Source organism: Eurypyga helias, unplaced genomic scaffold, assembly GCF_000690775.1.
Source record: "Eurypyga helias isolate BGI_N326 unplaced genomic scaffold, ASM69077v1 scaffold37277, whole genome shotgun sequence".
NCBI lineage: Eukaryota > Metazoa > Chordata > Aves > Eurypygiformes > Eurypygidae > Eurypyga > Eurypyga helias.
This window is the reverse complement of record NW_010263092.1, coordinates 62315-78957: the sequence shown is the minus strand read 5'-3', so window position 1 is coordinate 78957 and position 16643 is coordinate 62315. Positions and strand designations below refer to the sequence as shown.

The 16643-nt window shown below is 52.6% G+C and overlaps 1 protein-coding gene across 5 annotated transcripts in view; it reads right to left on the bottom strand.

The window, feature by feature from the left end:
- Positions 1 to 3458: 3458 nt before the first annotated feature.
- Positions 3459 to 16643, bottom strand: part of LOC104512815 (AP-2 complex subunit beta) — a 72085-nt gene continuing 58900 nt past the window's right edge. For all 5 annotated transcript variants that reach the window (XM_010155935.1, XM_010155937.1, XM_010155936.1 and 2 more), the window contains 4 exons: positions 14383 to 14467; positions 13589 to 13675; positions 5051 to 5205; positions 3459 to 3985 (listed from right to left, as the gene is read on the bottom strand). In XM_010155935.1, the coding sequence (XP_010154237.1) occupies positions 3911 to 3985; positions 5051 to 5205; positions 13589 to 13675; positions 14383 to 14467 (402 nt within the window). In that variant the 3' untranslated portion in view covers positions 3459 to 3910. The remainder of the gene's footprint in view (positions 3986 to 5050; positions 5206 to 13588; positions 13676 to 14382; positions 14468 to 16643) is intronic.

The window sequence follows — 16643 nt, the reverse complement described above, 5'->3', positions numbered from 1 at the left end:
TTTGGGGGGCTGCGGTCAGCCCTCGCCTCTGCCACAGCCTCCCAAATCCTTGTGCATGTCCCTGCCTCTCCCTGTGCTGCATCCTGGGCTGAGGGACCCGCTGTCACCCCATGCTGGCCCCTAGCACACGCACTGGCACAGAGCAGGATGCGTGCGAGGCTGGCAGGGGTTTTAGGGAGCCCACCCAGCACAGCAGGGCTGGCCCCAGCTCCAGCCAGAGCAGCAAGGAGCAGCCCGGGAGGTCCCTGCCCCATGGCCTGGGCCTCAGGAGTGGGGAATGCTGTGGGGACCATACAGCTCCCAGCCCACGTCCACAGCTCCCCGCACCAGAGGAAGGAAGCAAACCCACTCTGCCAGGTACAGCATGGCCCAGGGTCAACGTGTCCCTGCTTACAGGGCGCAAGCGTGCCTGTAAATCCAGAGCAGCAGGAAAGACCAGTTTCTCCCTGAGGAGCCCCTGGCAGAACAGAGGGGAGGGGGCAAACCTTTCCCTGTGCCGTGGGACACGAAGGGGACAGGGGCCAACACGGCAGAGCCCTGAGCATCCTGAAGCAGCGTTTGTTCCCGTTGGGCCAAACGCTGCCCCAGGCTCATCCCCAGCACCATGGCAGGAGCAGGCCCGTGGTGGGGAACGACCATCCCATCCTAGATGCCTGAAGGGACACGACAGCAACACCAGTGACCCCAAACCAGCCCGTCACTGTTGCTATTAGACACATAGCCCAGCTTCTGACACCAGGCTATCCCGGTGCAGAGCATCGCGTGCTGGGACAGTACCTACCACCCCTGGTCCTCCCAGGGTGGAGTCACCCAATCCCCAAGTGCCACTAAGCCAAGACCGGGAAAGGGCAAGGGAAAAAGTTGCTTTGCTCGAGGGCAGCACCTCCCAAACCTGCTTCTTGTGTTGCTGGGAGAAATTCTTCACAGAGAGGGTGGTGAGGCACTGGGACAGGTTGCCCAGAGAAGCTGTGGATGCCCCATCCCTGGGAGTGTCCAAGGCCAGCCTGGAGGAGGCTTGGAGCAACCTGGTCTAGTGGAAGGTGTCCCTGCCCATGGCAGGGGGGGTGGAACTGGATGGTCTTTAAGGTCCCTTCCAACCCAAACCATTCTGTGATTCTATGACTTCGAGGGCTGAGTTTGGGGCTGCCTGAGCTCGGCTCTGGCCCGGTATAGAGGTTTTGCAGCCCAACCCATCCCGCCTGAGACAAGACCAGCAACGGCAAAGCCCTCTGGAAAATGAAAAGCACCAGTCCAGAGCAATCCCAATTCATCACCAACTCACACCATTTTAGCATTTCGCGGCAGGGAAAGCAGGTCACATTACACACAGCCCACCTGGGGCCCAGAAAGGGCTAAATGGGTACATCCATCTTCCGCTCCTCATCAGAGCACCCTGCCAGCCAGGGCCCTTTCCCTGCTGCCCTCCGCGATGAGAGCAGCCGGAGGCAGAGGACTGAGGATGCTCGCTGCCTCCTCGCCCTGCAAGTCCCTATTCCGGCGGGTCTCTGCTGTGTAAGAGAAGCGTCTGGTGGAAAGAGGACACAGACAGGCGCCTTCCCACCACCTCCAGCCTCACCTGGGGCCATGGGCAGGGCAATCCCCAGTCCCACAGAGCCACGCACAGCCAGCATTGTGGAGATGAGTTTATTGACACGGAGGGCAGGTAACGCCTGAAGAGCAACACAACTACGCGGCAAACACTCGAACGAGCGGCGCGGTGGGAGAGGAGGGCGAAACACTGCCGACCGAGCCCAGGCTCTGCCCTGCAGTGTGGAGACACCCATGTGCCCAAAAAGCTGGGAAGAAATTTGGCAAGGGAAGGGGGAGCTCAGCAACCCCTCCCTCATCGAGGCTACACCGGCTGTTTAGCAGAGGAGGCTCAAGTGTTTGTTCCTGACCCTCTCCCATCTCCCTGCCCTGATGCAGCGTTGCACTCCGTGCCACTGGCGCTTCCTTAATTGCTCTATTAATAATTTTTGCAGTGCACCCACGGGGCTTGGAGCAAATCACCCCCCAGCACGCATGGGCAGGGCTCAAGGGCTGCATTGTTCCAGCCCTGCTCCACTTCTTCCCCAGCCAGAGCACAGGGGTTCCTGCACAGGGACACCACCTTCCTCGGGGTCCCACAGCTCCCGGGCCCTGCTGGAGTTTTTCCAGGGCATTGCGACCTTTTCCCGGCACTGGCTCCCTGGCTGCAGAGTGCCAAAGCCCTGACGAACCATCTCCCACCGTAAAACATTTACTGACTTTGAATGTGGCATCTATAAAGACTACATGGGGGTTGCTGCGCGCAACAGCTTGGCTGGCTGGGGAGGAGATGGCGTCAAAGCATGCTGGGGAGGGTGAAGCCGTTCTGGGTGGTGGCTTGGGTGAAGCAGGACAAGCGATGGATGGAGCCAGGACATGCAAGAGGCTTTGCTTTCACTGCTGTTGCCACAGCGCTTAGTGGTTGCAATGTGGCAAGTCCACAGCCATGGGCTGGAAAGGGAATCAGTCCTGGCCCTAAGGACAGATTGGAGAAGAGGGGCCAGGGCATGGGGCTGCTGGGGACAGGGGGTGGGAACAGGAACCTGGCTGGCCCTTGTTACCATATGCCTTGGTGCAAACAACCAAGCCGCACATGGAAGAAATGCTTCCAGGACCTGCCCAGCTCTCACCCAGCCAGGACCTGAAGCCCCTAGGCAGGCAGGGTGCAAACACCAAGCAAGCCCCAACCAGCCCGCATCACGCCACAGCCTGGGTTTTGCGGGACAGCATGGGAAGAGAGAGCGCCGCTCCCCTCCCCAAGGCAACCCGGGGACACTGCCAGCAGCGGTCCCTCTCCACAGGGGCACGGCAGATGCCTGCAGCACCCGCGGGGAAGCGGCACTGCCACGTTCCGACGTAGCAGCGTGAGGCCTGGGGACGGCTGGGGTTAGCACAGCACCAGGTGAAGGCGGCACAGCTCAGGGGATGGCCGAGAAGGCAGTTCGGCCGCGGCAGGCACGGAAAGAACAAGAAGAGGGGCTGCAGATGAGTGAGGATGCAGAGACCATACCTGGAGCTCTGGCAAGAGTCTTTTGCTCTAGGAGTGGGCTCGTTTCCTTCGTTTCATCCACCGTTGTCCCGTTATCAATCTAGGTCTGCAGCTCCTCCCCACGCAAAAGCAGCCTCACGTCTCAAATCAGCAGCTAATGAGCCAGGGAGATGGTTGGAGTGAAAACACACCATCAAAAGCAGAGCTGAGTCTGCCAGCACAAGTGTAATAAAAAACCCCTCTCCTAAGGCTCCATCCGCCTCCACGGACCGAACTGATGGCTCTGTTCCTAGTTCCCCGAGGCCGTGCTCACGCTGCTAGAGCCTGACGTCCCTGCAGGGCTCCCAGTACTTCCTTGGAATCGCCTTCCCTTTAAGCCAATTACAATAGAAAAACTCAAAAAAAAAAAGTATAAAAATATAAAATAAAGTGCAGTGTTATGTTTTCGACACTTTTGCCTTGTTTTAATGAGCCGACGTGTGGTCTTTGCTTGTTTTTGTTTGGGTTTTGGTGGGTTTTTTTTCCAACAAGCGGTATCTTACAAAATCGTAACTACGCCTAAAGCCATTTAGAAAACACTGAACATTGGCACAAGATGGAGAAGCCCACGAGAACGGATAATGAGTGAGGGGTGAGGGGGACGTGGGAATAGTCGAAGCAGTGGTTACAAACTCCATGGACGCTAAAAATATCAAAGGGGTTTGTTCCCTATCATCATTAGCACGTGCATACTAATTGCTACCTTGTTTAATCAGTGCCTTTGACTGAAATCCTACACATGAATACAGCTGCTTCCAGTTAGGAGTGCTTTTCCCCGCGCCAGTGGCGAAGGAGGATTTGGGGACCCCTTTCTCCCCCCTCCTTCTGCAGGGTGAGGCACAGGCTGATCTCCTGTTAGTTTTTCAAGATGGCATCGTAGGCCTGGTAGATGTACTGGGACACTTCGGGAGCTCGGCACTTCAGGGAGAGCTGCGGAAAGGAGAGGAGCAGTTAGCGGGCGTGCAAAGGAAGGTAAGGCTCTTTCCACTGTCTCCATGCAGGCACCTGGAAGCGTCTGACCTACGGCATGGGTTGGACAGACCCTGGGCGCGGCTGAGGGCCGTCACCCAGGGTATTTCTCTTGGGTACGCTGCTTCGTCACCAACACCGAACCGAGAGCTTGCGACAAGCAGGAGGAGCTACCTGAAAGCAAACTCCTGCTGCGGGGTTCCCAAATTCCCTAATCTGTAGGTGTCCCTGCAGACATGAAGGATAAGGACAGTACCCCTGCTCTGAGACAAGGGACTTGCTTGCCCTTACATTGTAAACCACAGCACCAAGCCTGGGGGCCTCTAACAACTTGCTGCTCAGTGCCGATGGACACAAACTTGGCTGTTGCCCCTCTCCTGTAGCAAGGATCAGGCTTGGGGCATCAACCCTTGAGCAAACACTTTAAATCACTTTCCAACACTCGCTTTCACCCTGCACATCCCAGACTATGGCTTTTTCTTGAAACTCCTGGAACAGCTTCCAACAGGAGATAAATCCTCTAGGACCAGGATGCTCAGACGCACAGGCCCTCAGCAGGGGAACAAAGTCAGAGGGAACAGCTGTAGGGCGCACGATGCGGGACAGACTGCACCTGCCCACCGGCTGCAGGCTGACGCCAGCACAAGGCCCGAGTGGCTCCCATATCCAGACAGCCGGTCTCCGCTGCAGGAACACGGCAGAGCATAAATTTCTCCTTGTTTATGAGAGGGGGAAGGGCATCCTGGCAGTGCTTTCTCGCTAATGTCTCTTGGCTTTGTGTCTGGGTAACCTTGGCAAGTAACTGCTCATTGCTGAGTGGCCATTGTCCCAGCTCACTGGTAACAGCAGTGTAATTCTGTTGTTTCTCACTTTTTTTCCCAGTTCAGTGGGCATTCCTAACCCCTCAGTCAAGCTAACAGGATCTCCCCCAAAACATGCACATTAGGCAAAGCAGGGAGAAACAGCTCCATGGGCGAGGCAAGTTGGAAGGATGCGCCACATGCCCTCCGCAGTCCAACACCTCACCGTGTAGTTTGGGTTCCCCGGCTGAATGCGAAGCTCCGCCAAGATCCAGATGCCGTTGGTGAGTTTCAGAGACTGGTAGAGCATGTCCTGGCCCTCCACATTCCTCTTGGCAATGGTGTAGACGTTGTTGTTCTGCAGCTTGCTGGAGACAGTGTCTTCAGAGAGAAGGAAGAAAAACACATCTGTTAATTCAGATTCATAATCTGTGGAGACAGGAGAGCCCGGCGTAGCATTCTCAGGATGCAAGCCCTGACTTTTGTCCCCGAGTTTTCCCTGAGGACAGGAGCAGGCATGACACAAGGAGAAAAAAATTCCTCTTGGCTTCCATGGACCCACCTCCTTCCTTCCAGGCTGTGACCCCTTGTGAAGTATCTGCCCATCTTGCAGGGCTTTCACTGCTCTGGGTCAGTGAAAGCCCCGCAAGCTTTTCTCTGCAGCTCAGAGCAGAAGGACTCTGCTGCCTCACCCCCACGCAGCCCGAGGCATGCTGACCTGGAGGCAGCCAAAAGGCAGAAGATGAAGGTGGAGAAGAACAAAGTTCACTGCCTGGGGCTCACTCGGGTGTCTGGTTCTGAGGTCCTGTCCCAGCCGTGACAGCTGCCTCCTGCTCCCCCTGCCCCATGCACAGACACTTTTGGCCAAACCCATGTCCTACAAGGTAGTAAAAGTATTTTTCTTTTTTTCTTAAAGCAACGACTTGAAGGGGTAAAAACACAGACACATCTGTCTCTGGACATCATAGGGCTGCGATACAGGTTTTAACATGCTGCACGACCTCAGCACTCACAAGAGGTGCGATTTCACCTGGAGACCTGAACGGATGTCGCCACGACACGTGCTATTTCTAACGGACCTTTCAGAGAAACAAGACCAGAAGCAAATATGCAGAATACAAAGACCCAAACCAGCGGCCTCTGGATGCCATGGGGTTTCTCACCACAGAGCAGGGCAAACCTCAGCCTTTGGATGCCCATAAAAGGGGCACATTCCCACTATGGGTGGAAAGCTCAGGGAGGACGACTCCACACCCGATAATCTTCACTGGTAAATTCCCCTTCCTGGCACCCAACAGAAGTTTAACCCCTTCAAGCTCTCTGTGCCAGGGAGGAATACTCTCTCTATCCCGGGCCATTATCAGCAGCTCGGGCACTTTTGACAGAAAGCAAGGGAGACAAGCGGCCTTAAACCAATTTGCACTAAAAGCCAAGAGACTGGGAACGTGGGATCCATTTCAAGGAGCGTGAGGGCAGGACAGGAGCAGAAAAGCGGCACGAAACGACCATGCAGCTCTAATCCATGCCTGCACCTACCCTGTGGGCACCAGTGCCAGACTGTAGAATGGACACAAGTCTGTGCTGGTGTACAGAGGGATTAGAGGGGGGACAGCCAAGTCTGTTCCTGCACCAGGGAATGGCAGAAGCAGGAAAGAAGAGCCCCACAAATCCACGCACTGATGCAGAGACCTGGACCCGCTGCCTCTCCCCAGGGCAGGTAACCAGAGCTGCAGAACATCTCCATGGGCAGCCTCGACCCTTCGCCCGCAGCTGGGCTGAACCCCAAAGGCTCCCCAGGCTTCAGAGTGGCTGCGTGCAGGTCGAGGAGGGTTCAGGCATCCAGCTACCCAAGACACACGCAGATTTAGGTTTCCTCTCTTCCCCAGTTACTATGGAAACTGGCAGATATAAGTAACTAATGAGATCCTTTGCTTAAAAGCCCTCATTCCCTGTCTCCTCTTCCCACCTCTACTCCCCCTCTGTACAACAAACTCTTCCAGATTAGGGAAACAGGTATCGCAGAGCAGTTCCCTGATCGCAGGAAGCATGGCTGGGAGAGCCCCACACTGCAGGGACATCACCCATTAGGGATGAGGCCCAAATTCCCATCTCCTCATGTCCTTCCAGCAGCGAGAGCAGCCTCCAGGGCTTTGCAAAGGCACGCTCTTACAAGCTCAGAGAGCGCGTTATTGTTTGCAAGGGATGTTGGTATTAAATGTGAATGATTGCCCAATTTTAACAGGCTGAGGTTAAACCTCGATGGTCTGAAGCCCCCGTGGACTTGTATCCTGAACACGGAACGGCTGGCAAGGGTTGAAGACTTTCTCCAGCAATCTGTATCCTGCGGGGATCAGTCGCCCCTCTGCTGAGGGATGCTGTCAGAGCAAAGGCATTCCCCGGGGATCGGAGGTGCAGGGTCAGAAGCAAGGCTGCAAGTGGGAAGCTGTGATTTTGGCAGCGGTGGGGCTGCTACCCCATCACACAGTGTGACGGCAGAGGAAGGGAGCGTGCCTGTCGCCCAGGGAGCCACGGTGGGCGAGATGGGCCGCAGAGCATCCACGCTTACGCCAAAGCCTTCAACCATGTGACGATGGTTTAAACATCCAAACAACCGCTGCCTCTGCTGGGGGCAAGTTTCCTTGCAGGGACATGTTTGTAGGGGGGTACAGGGAGGGAAACCAAGGCAGGGCAGACTCCTAGGAAAGACTCTTTTCCACCTCCCTGTCTGACCTCAGTTACCCCCTGGAGTGCAAGAAACCCTACAAAACCCTGTCTCAGGCAGACACCTGGAGCACCCCTGAGCAGGCTGGAGTGCTGATGCTCACCCTCCTTCCCCTGCCCCCTCTCTCAGCATAGATTCGGGCACTGAGGAGAGCCCACCCCCTCTCCCCTCAGGTAGCAGCTCCCATTCCTCCTGTGCTCCAGAGAGTCAGGATTTTAGATTTTGGAGATCGGGCAGAGTTGCTAAGCAACAGTGCCAGGCTGTGCCTGGCTGAAGGCAGGACCCCTAATGCCATGTGACAGCACAGGCTATTAAAAAGAGAAGGCAGGCAGATATTTGCTGGGAGCGGAGTGCCGAGCCCAGCCCTGAACGGGGCTGCTGGTTCCCAAGCGAGTGCGTGGCACCCACCGAAGCCTGGTTTAGTGCCCAGCGCGGGCAGAAGGGCTGAGCTGCGCTGCCTGGGCACGTGTCTGCTCGCACACGCGGGTCTGGGGACTCTGCAAGCCACAGGAGTCCTTCTGCAAAACGGCACAGTCTATGGCTGACCTGGCTAAGCAACTTTCCATAGGGCTCTTTCTTCTGACTAGATGCTTACTCTCAAAACCCTCTTGAAGCACAATGCAAGGACACAGGAAATTCCTCATCACCAAGGCCAGGGAAGCTTCTGACATCAGGCCATCTGTCAGGCTTGGGTTTTTTTGTTTGTTTGTTTTCCTTTTTCCTTATGAACAGAATTCTTTACCTCAGTTCAACAACTAAGAAGCACATGTGGAAAGACAGGCATGCAAGGAAGAACAGCTGGATAAGGTCCCCTCCCTTGCACTGAAGTAATCCAGTTCAACAGCATTTTCCTTCTGGGTGAAGCAAAAGACAGGCTTAAATCTTCTACCCACACCGCTTAAGAATTTCACTTCCAAATTTAACAGCCAAGATGACCAACTCAAACAGGAGTTTTCACAAAGGACATGCACGGCTCAGAATCAGCCCCAACAACATACCTTTTTTTGAACTTGGACTTTTGTGGCATTTTGCAACAAGCACTAGATATTAAGAAGTAAAATTTAATCACTATATTTTGTGCTGTGGCAGCTGAGAACAGCCCCACGCCATTTCTAGTAACACCTAAATGGTTCTGAGCATGCAGCCAAGAGCTGCATTCAAATCCCAAATGCAGCTGCAGGCGTGGACGCTGTGGAGAGGGCACCTCGGTCAGTATTACGACAGTACGTTCTTTTCCAAGACATGTAATATGCATAGTTTCTATAAAAGGATAGAACTGGTTTCTATTCAGGATACCAGATCTGCACATATAGAAAATAAAACAGAAGCCTGTATACGATCGTGTCCCAGGTTCTTCCAGCTAGAAAATCCAATTTCTTTGTTCTAGCATTAAGAAATTACTCAGCGGGGAAAAAAACCCAAAGTGACCACTGCATACCAATAAAGGCATTTTCAACTCCAAACACTAAAGCTGCTGTTTCACACCCAACTGTGGACCAGCAACAAGCAAGTAAAACCAAAGTTCCTAGAACTGCTGAACAGCACAGCAACTAATTGCCTCCTGCTTAATGGCATTCGATCTCCATGTGCAAGTCATTTGCCTTCTTTCACTCTGTGTGTTTGGGTAAGCAGAATTTCAAAAAAGAAAACCATCCTGCTAATCTGATTTGCATATCTTAGCTTAATGTGGTGGTCCTTTAAAATCTAATCAAACTTAGCATGTTGAAAAACCAGTGTAAACAAGGCAAACTGAGCTTCAGCCCATGTTCGGTTGCAGGGGAAACCTCAGCTGGTACAGCTGTACCGGTAGCACCCAGATTATATGAGCTATAACAGACTATGAATCTATTTTCATGCACTAGATTCTTCTATTTTCATTAAAAAACCCAAACCCAATTAATTTAGCAGTGGATTCTTAAGTGATGAGAATGCTGGGTATAACCGTGACCTTGTGTTTGCATTACAAGTGGTATTTCTGAATATGGTTTTCTCCATCGCACTATCATAACCTCTTCCTAAGAGGCAGATGCATGAAGCAGAGCTCTAATTAATTCAAGATGCACGGTGCATCCTAAGTACACCTTGGCCTCAGGATACAACTCCAGAGACTTGCTCCTCCACGGCCATATGGCTCCAGCCCTAAAGAACAGCCTCAGGCCAGTGCCAGCTCTCACCCCTGGGAACCTGAGCCCTGGATCCCTCCATGCAGAATTAAGCACTCATCTCTGAGTCACGGGGAACTGTGGGAATATCTTCAAGGGTCCAGGACTTGATTTTTTTGGAAACACAGATGTTGGAGACAGGGATCACTGGCAAGCTCTACCACTTCATGGTACCTGCTCCTCACCCTGCAGCCTGGCACCTTATCCCAGGCTTCGGCTTGCGGTGCTGTGGGCTACCTTCGGCAGCCAAGATTTTCTGGCTGTTTCGTGCCCTGTTATGGCCTGAACTGCCAGGGGTGGGAGCTTTTTCTGCCATCCCTGTTGCAAACCATCAAAGCTTGAGTCAATCCTATTTGGCATGCCTCGTGGGCACAGGATGGATCTTTCACCCACAAAGGCCTGGGAGCACAGGCTCACACCAAAGCATCTCTGCTGACGGACTGTGTTTATCTTCTTTTTGTTTGAAGGAAGAAGAGAAATAACCTGGGGAAAAGCCTGCAGTTTACACAGGAGGTGCTGTGAGGTGACGGCTGCACAGCGACAGACAGCCCTGGGTATACAAGAAATTCACAAGCTACTTTCTTGACGGATAAAATCCCAACCCTCTCAAAAATCTCTGTTCCAAGCCTATTCCACTTTGGTTTAAAGGGAAAGAAATTTCAAAATTTCAGTTTCTCCACTGAAGAAAACCAGCATCCCCTGTTTTAGTGGCTCAGCAGGGCCTCTGGCATGTCTGCGTGTAACTTCATCCCCGCTTCTCACTTGGCGCTGTGACAGCAGAGATCCCAGCGCTTGGGAAAGCAAAGGCTCTTCACAGCTGGGAGAGGAAAAGCCAGGCACCGAGGGTGCAGGGACCATGCTCCTGATCAGCCCTCTGCTGAGCAGTGGCCACGTGCCGTTCTGCACGCCCGTCTCCATCGCTGCTGCCTGCCGGTGCCGAGATCAGGGCACATCAGCTGGGAGCAGAGGTATTTTTAGCTCACAGCTAAATTCGCGTCACTGGGCTGGAATCGGTTAGACCAAAGCATGAATGGCGCCGTGCATCCCAGAGCCTCGGTGGCAACTCTCCACCAAGTGGGTGGGCTCAGGCTAGGCATGAATTACTTATCCGAGCAGATGCGAGAGGAGGGATAACGATTCACACAGTGGCTGCACACCTCTGCGGAGCCGGCGGCGCTTAGAAGCTTTTCGTCTGTGCTCAGGGGTTGCAAAACCCAGCATCTCCTAAGTTTGAGTGAGGAGCTGTTGAAATCTGCAGACTTTGTTCTGCCTCGGCAGCCACTGCGTACCTTATTTTCTGCCGTGATAGGAGAGCTGCACGCGGCGGCATTTCATGGGTGAACAATAGAATGGCTGACAGCCCAGGTCGAGAGCGTCATTCTGCTTAGGCACCTGCTACCAAGAGTGGCTTTTGAACATGAAACAGTCTTTCCTCCACGAGGAACAAGTTCCTAAAGATTTTATACCCAGAGCTGCTATTCTTGGAAGAAAGGAGGGGTCTTAAAACAGGGCTATTTTCACTGCATTTACATAAGAATGCAAATCTTGAAAGACTCTCGCCCTACTGCGGCACTGTGGCCAGGCAGGCACCCTCGCTCTGGTATGAACTAGCAGCTTTCAGTTTATACCAGCCCATCCAGTTTATTTGCCCTCTGCCTTGGCACACACCACCAGCCACTTGCCACGCACCACGAGAAGTCTCCGTCCCTGAGGATGCTGGAAGTGTCCACAGGGTCTGGGGCCTGGCTGACCCTTGCATGGACAGTTTAGATGCTCTTAGGATTGTCTGTACTAGAGAGGAGGTTACTGCCTAGATGAAATCAAGCTGAGCAGTCAACTGAGTCGGGGTTGCACTGGTAGTTAAAATACAAGGGACTGAGACAAGCAGATAAGATGTCCCTAATTCTCCCTCTTGCAAGCTATTGGCCTGCTCCGTGCCGAAGCCCAGGTGGTCAAGGAAGGAAATGGCCAGCAGAGTCACAAAAGGGAGGTGGTGTCAGCAGTGGAAATACAAGAACAGAAGCTTCAGCAGATAGAAGTGTTTGAAATCTGTTTATGAGACATGACCCACCTTCTCCTGTTCATAAGCCAAAGAGGCTGGCAGATCCTGTACACCCCGGAGCATCCCAAGGGCCAGATCGTGCTTGGGACAGGCACTGCATCCAGGGCTTTTGCTAAAGCAGCGAGAGAAGCCTCTGCTCGTCAAGCCCTGGCAATGGCTGCAGATACCACAGCAGGGAAACCACTCAGCGTTCCCGTGTTCTCCCTGCGAGCCAGCAGCATGTTCTCCACCAAGCATCCCAATTCAAGCAGGCCTGGGCAAGCGGTCTGGTCTGTAGCTGGCAAACACTTCCTGAATGGGGAGCACTGCTGGTCAGCCCACATCTTCTGGATGGAGAAGGGAGCACGGGCCAGCCTGTAAGGTGGCCAGAGCTCACCCTCCCAGCCAGGTACACCCCCTCTTCCTCCCAACAACACCCCCTGCTAACCAGCCCCCAACAGCCCAGGGCCAAGCAAGAGTCCGGAACGGTTCCGATCTGCGATGCGAAGAGCTGCGGGCGGCACAGTCAGGGCACGGCCGGGGCAGAAGGCCTTCCCGGCAGCACTGCAGTGCAGGGGCAGAGGCTACAGGGGCAGAAGGCCTTCCCGGCAGCACTGCAGTGCAGGGGCAGAGGCTACAGGGGCAGAAGGCCTTCCCGGCAGCACTGCAGTGCAGGGGCAGAGGCTACAGGGGCAGAAGGCCTTCCCGGCAGCACTGCAGTGCAGGGGCAGAGGCTACAGGGGCAGAAGGCCTTCCCGGCAGCACTGCAGTGCAGGGGCAGAGGCTACGGGGGCAGAAGGCCTTCCCGGCAGCACTGCAGCGCAGGGGCAGAGGCTACGCCAAGCTCAGTCGGGAGCAGAGGGAGGGCTGGGGGAGGTGCAGAGGTTGTTCTCAGTTGAAACCCCACAGTGAAATCAAGTCATAAGGTCCAACAGCTGCTGTCTTTTCCCCCTCCTGCATGCTCCATCTTTTATATTCCAAAATAGTAATAATTATGAGTACAAAGAGACCCATGGTTTCTGTCTGCAGTTGAAGCAAGGTGTTCATTGTGTAACAGCAGACACGAGCGAATAAAAAGGTTACGGGGTTTTTCCTCCGTGAAACATAGCAGCTTTACGGTAGAATCACTTGGCTCCTGTCCAGAACCTCTTGAACAGGAGCAAAGCTGCTACGCTGGCCCCATTCCACTTTTTTTTTTCTTTTTACATTCCCTCATCCTTCTGCAGTAGTAAGGTCATACATCCAAGTAGGATGCTCACAGAGGCAACTAGACTAAACACAGACCTGAACGAGACAGCGTGATCAAAATGGATCAATATGGCAGCTAACAGCAGCAGACCAACACTTCCCACACGGCCCGTCCTCCACAGATGTCAAAACCCTGCGGAGGGTTACTCCTTCACAACAGAAAGAAGAAAGCAGATGCTGAAGGGTGAAGTGACTGACCCAGGAAGATGCAGTAGGTTAAGTCAGGGCTGGGACACGATGCCTGACACAGAGTGGCAGGACAGGGTTGCTGTACAGCCCCAACTCCGTATCCAGCTCTGTTTAAAAGAGCCACTTCGCAGAGAAACAAAGTACAGAGAGAAAAAAAAGAATACAACGTCCACAACGAAAGGAAGACACAGACAGGTAAAAATCTAAAATCTGGGATTTTAGATGTGCTTTTATGGGGACCCAGTTAAAGTTTTTACTGAAACAAGCCCTGGGATCCAAGGCTGTTCTGTTCCTAAGCGCAACACCCATCTGTCCGTTAGCCACAGACAATGCTGTCAATAACGTGATGTCTGGTGACCATACATCAGAGTGGTCTCAGCACAGCAGGATTAAGCTACTCACCGGCATTCAGGTGACAGTCTTTAATTTGGAACTGCAGCTCATTTTCGTTTGGAATATCCTTCCACGTTGCAAGGAAGACCTGGCGCTCTAGAAACAAAAGACAATCAGCACTCCTGGATCCTCACAGGACCAGCACATCAATTAATTCACCACAGAATGATACAAGGTAGAGACAAAAAAGATCTTTTGGTCACATTTTGCCCTGCTGTGGTCAGACCCAGGATTTTCTTCCATAACCACCTCAGTCTCACCGTGAAAGCAGCAAAGCTCTGATGGATTTTGGAGCCCCCAAACCATATGAGCTCTTTATGGGGAGGGATTATGAACAGGTGGGATTTGACAAGAAGGAAGGAGTCCCACACATTAAGGATTATGTTACAGTGAAAGCTGCTTTTCAACCTACCTCCTAGCCAATTCAAACAACAATTTAATAAAGGTGACCAGGAACACATGAGTTACAGTGGAAGTGGTATGAGGGCAAACCCTAGACCCCTTTGAGTACCCCAAACCCCCCCCCCCCCCCCACCCAGTTAGCTTAAAAGAAAACTGATTCACCCCTTGTCTGTCAGAAAGAATCAGGGCAGAGGACTTGGGTTCTGGTAACTATTGGAGCTGCAGGACAACAGGGACAGGCTACCAAACCACTACAGGCCATTTCAGGCCGCCGAGATGCTCTGGGAGGAAGATCATGGCCAAGCACACGTAATTCTCAGCCGTGGGACAACTGCATCCAGCTGGGCACTGTTAGCACAGTCTGGCTGAAGGAGGCTGACTGCAGACCTAAAAGCACTCACCCATTTTGCCATCCTCTACGAAAAGGACATTGAGAGGAATTAGGCAGCTGAAGTAAAAGACATCGATGTTGTTTTTCACAGCCACCTGTTATAGAAGAAATAGGGGGGTTAGAGAATCTCTACCAGCTGGAAGTCCAAAGGGATCCCACGACTTTAGGCAGTCTCATCACCTGCCTGTGCACCCTGGAGCGCTCTCTCTGAGCGGAGGCCGGCTCTGAACATGAGACTACCTGGAGAGATGCTACTGAGCTTCTGGGTAGTTTCTGACAAGGACCAGTCCCACCTCTCTGCGCTCACCCCATTTTCACTAAAAGCTGCTCAGTCTTCTCCTATAAGCCAATCTGCTTCAGAGCCACTTGCACTGATGGGGACACAGCCAGCGTCCTTGCTCTTTTCTGCTCTCATGCAGCCTCTCCCTCCCCTCGCTTCTTCCACCTCCGAGGCACATTTGTATCTCTTGGCTGCACACAGCTACTATCATGCCTGTCAAACTGCACACGAGCTCTCCATCGCCCCTTTGCCATCTCACTCTCGCAATTGCCTAGCTCCAAACCCCTGTGTACTCCTTATTTCCACCCCAGCTCAGTCATGTCTGAACACGCAGACTCCATGATTAGTCTTATCTCAGCCCGGACACTTTCTAGACAGCCTGAAGTGTGTCCATTGCCTGCATCTTCCTTGCAACATCTCCCGGGTCTCCTGCCTTTACCTCTGTGAAAGTTACACAGCGAACATGTGCCACGTGTCGATACCTGGAAGAAGAAAGCCCTGCTACAGAGCAATCAGGGCAGGTAAAAAAAGATCACTTGACAAAAGACTTAATTCTTGGTGTCATTAAGCTCTACCAGCCAGGGAGATGCACTGGATTGCTTTTCATCACACAGGCTCACCCCATTACTAACTAATCTCTGCTAACAGAGAGAGCAACCTCACTTTCAGTTTCCCCTAGGCTGAGAGCTGACCATCCAGCAGGAGTAAATTAGAGGTCTGAGAAAACGTACAGTCATAATACAGCACAGAAGGAGGTAGCTCTGGGCTTTATTTCTATGCCTCTCACGCCCTCCTCACATCACCCCGCACAGCGATAGCCTGTCACGGCACTGCAGGTCAGCAGACACCTGCCGTTGCTCGCAATGAAGGAAACAGCCTCTAAGAGACCTAGAACTGAGGTCATGTGGGGAGCCCGGAATTTTAGCAGCCATTTGAGCTCCTACTTGCTTTGAAAAATGCCAGGAGTTCTTCAGTTTGAAGCCCAGCTGAAACACAGAGCAGATCGTGCTAAACGCTGAACCAAAGAAATAAAACTGCCGCTACAAAGATTTATGTCAAGACAAACTCCATTCACATTAATAATTATATATATTAGTGTCCTGCTGAGAAAATCCATTGTTCTGTAGCAGCAGGTTTAGAAGGACATTCCCAAATGTTGGTAAAAACAGCTGCAGATAGACAAGAGAGAGGAATAAACCAGAGAATTCAGACCCAAGTCAGCTCATTTAGACATCCACGCGAGCCAGAGGACAAGTAGTAGATCAAGCTCCTGAACACACCCTTCTAGCAACTAGGAAGGTCCCAGAAGCGCAAAGAACAGCGAAATGGTAGATGTGACAGCCTGTGGGGTTTCTACTTTCAGCCAGCACTAGAGGTAGGAGCTTATATTTAATTCCCACAGTGCAAACCAGCTTAAGAAGGGATTAGTTTAAAGATCGCTAAACCCACGTAAATTATGGTGCAACCTAGGGAAAAAAAAAAAAAGGAAATGGTCCTCTGTGACGAGGAGCTGTCACATGCTTCAATTGCTGGCGTCACACTCGCAAGCTGGAACGTCTAGTGTTTGAGCTACAGGGACGAAGGCAGGGGGGCAAAACCAGATTGGTGGCTGGACTTGAGTGATTCACCTCTGCAAAATGTGATTGAACAGACTGGATGAGTAGCCAAAAACGCACCTCTGCGTCTGGGAGGGGAGAGCTGGAGAAGGGACAGCAGTGTAGCCATTCCAGATGCTATGCCTGGATGTAAGTCATGGAGATGAGCCAGAAGAGGAAAAATTTAGGCTAAACGTCTGGGAAAACTCAATAGTGAGAATTATTAAGCAGCACAAAATTCTCCTGAGGAAGAGAAGCTCCAGTGCTTGGAGTATTTAAAATCAGGGTTGACAATGCTCTCAGTAAGAGGAACTGTAGCAAAACAACAAAGCATAGCAGGGACTACACTGCGTGACCTACGATCTTTTCCAACTATGATTTAATGATTAATTGCCT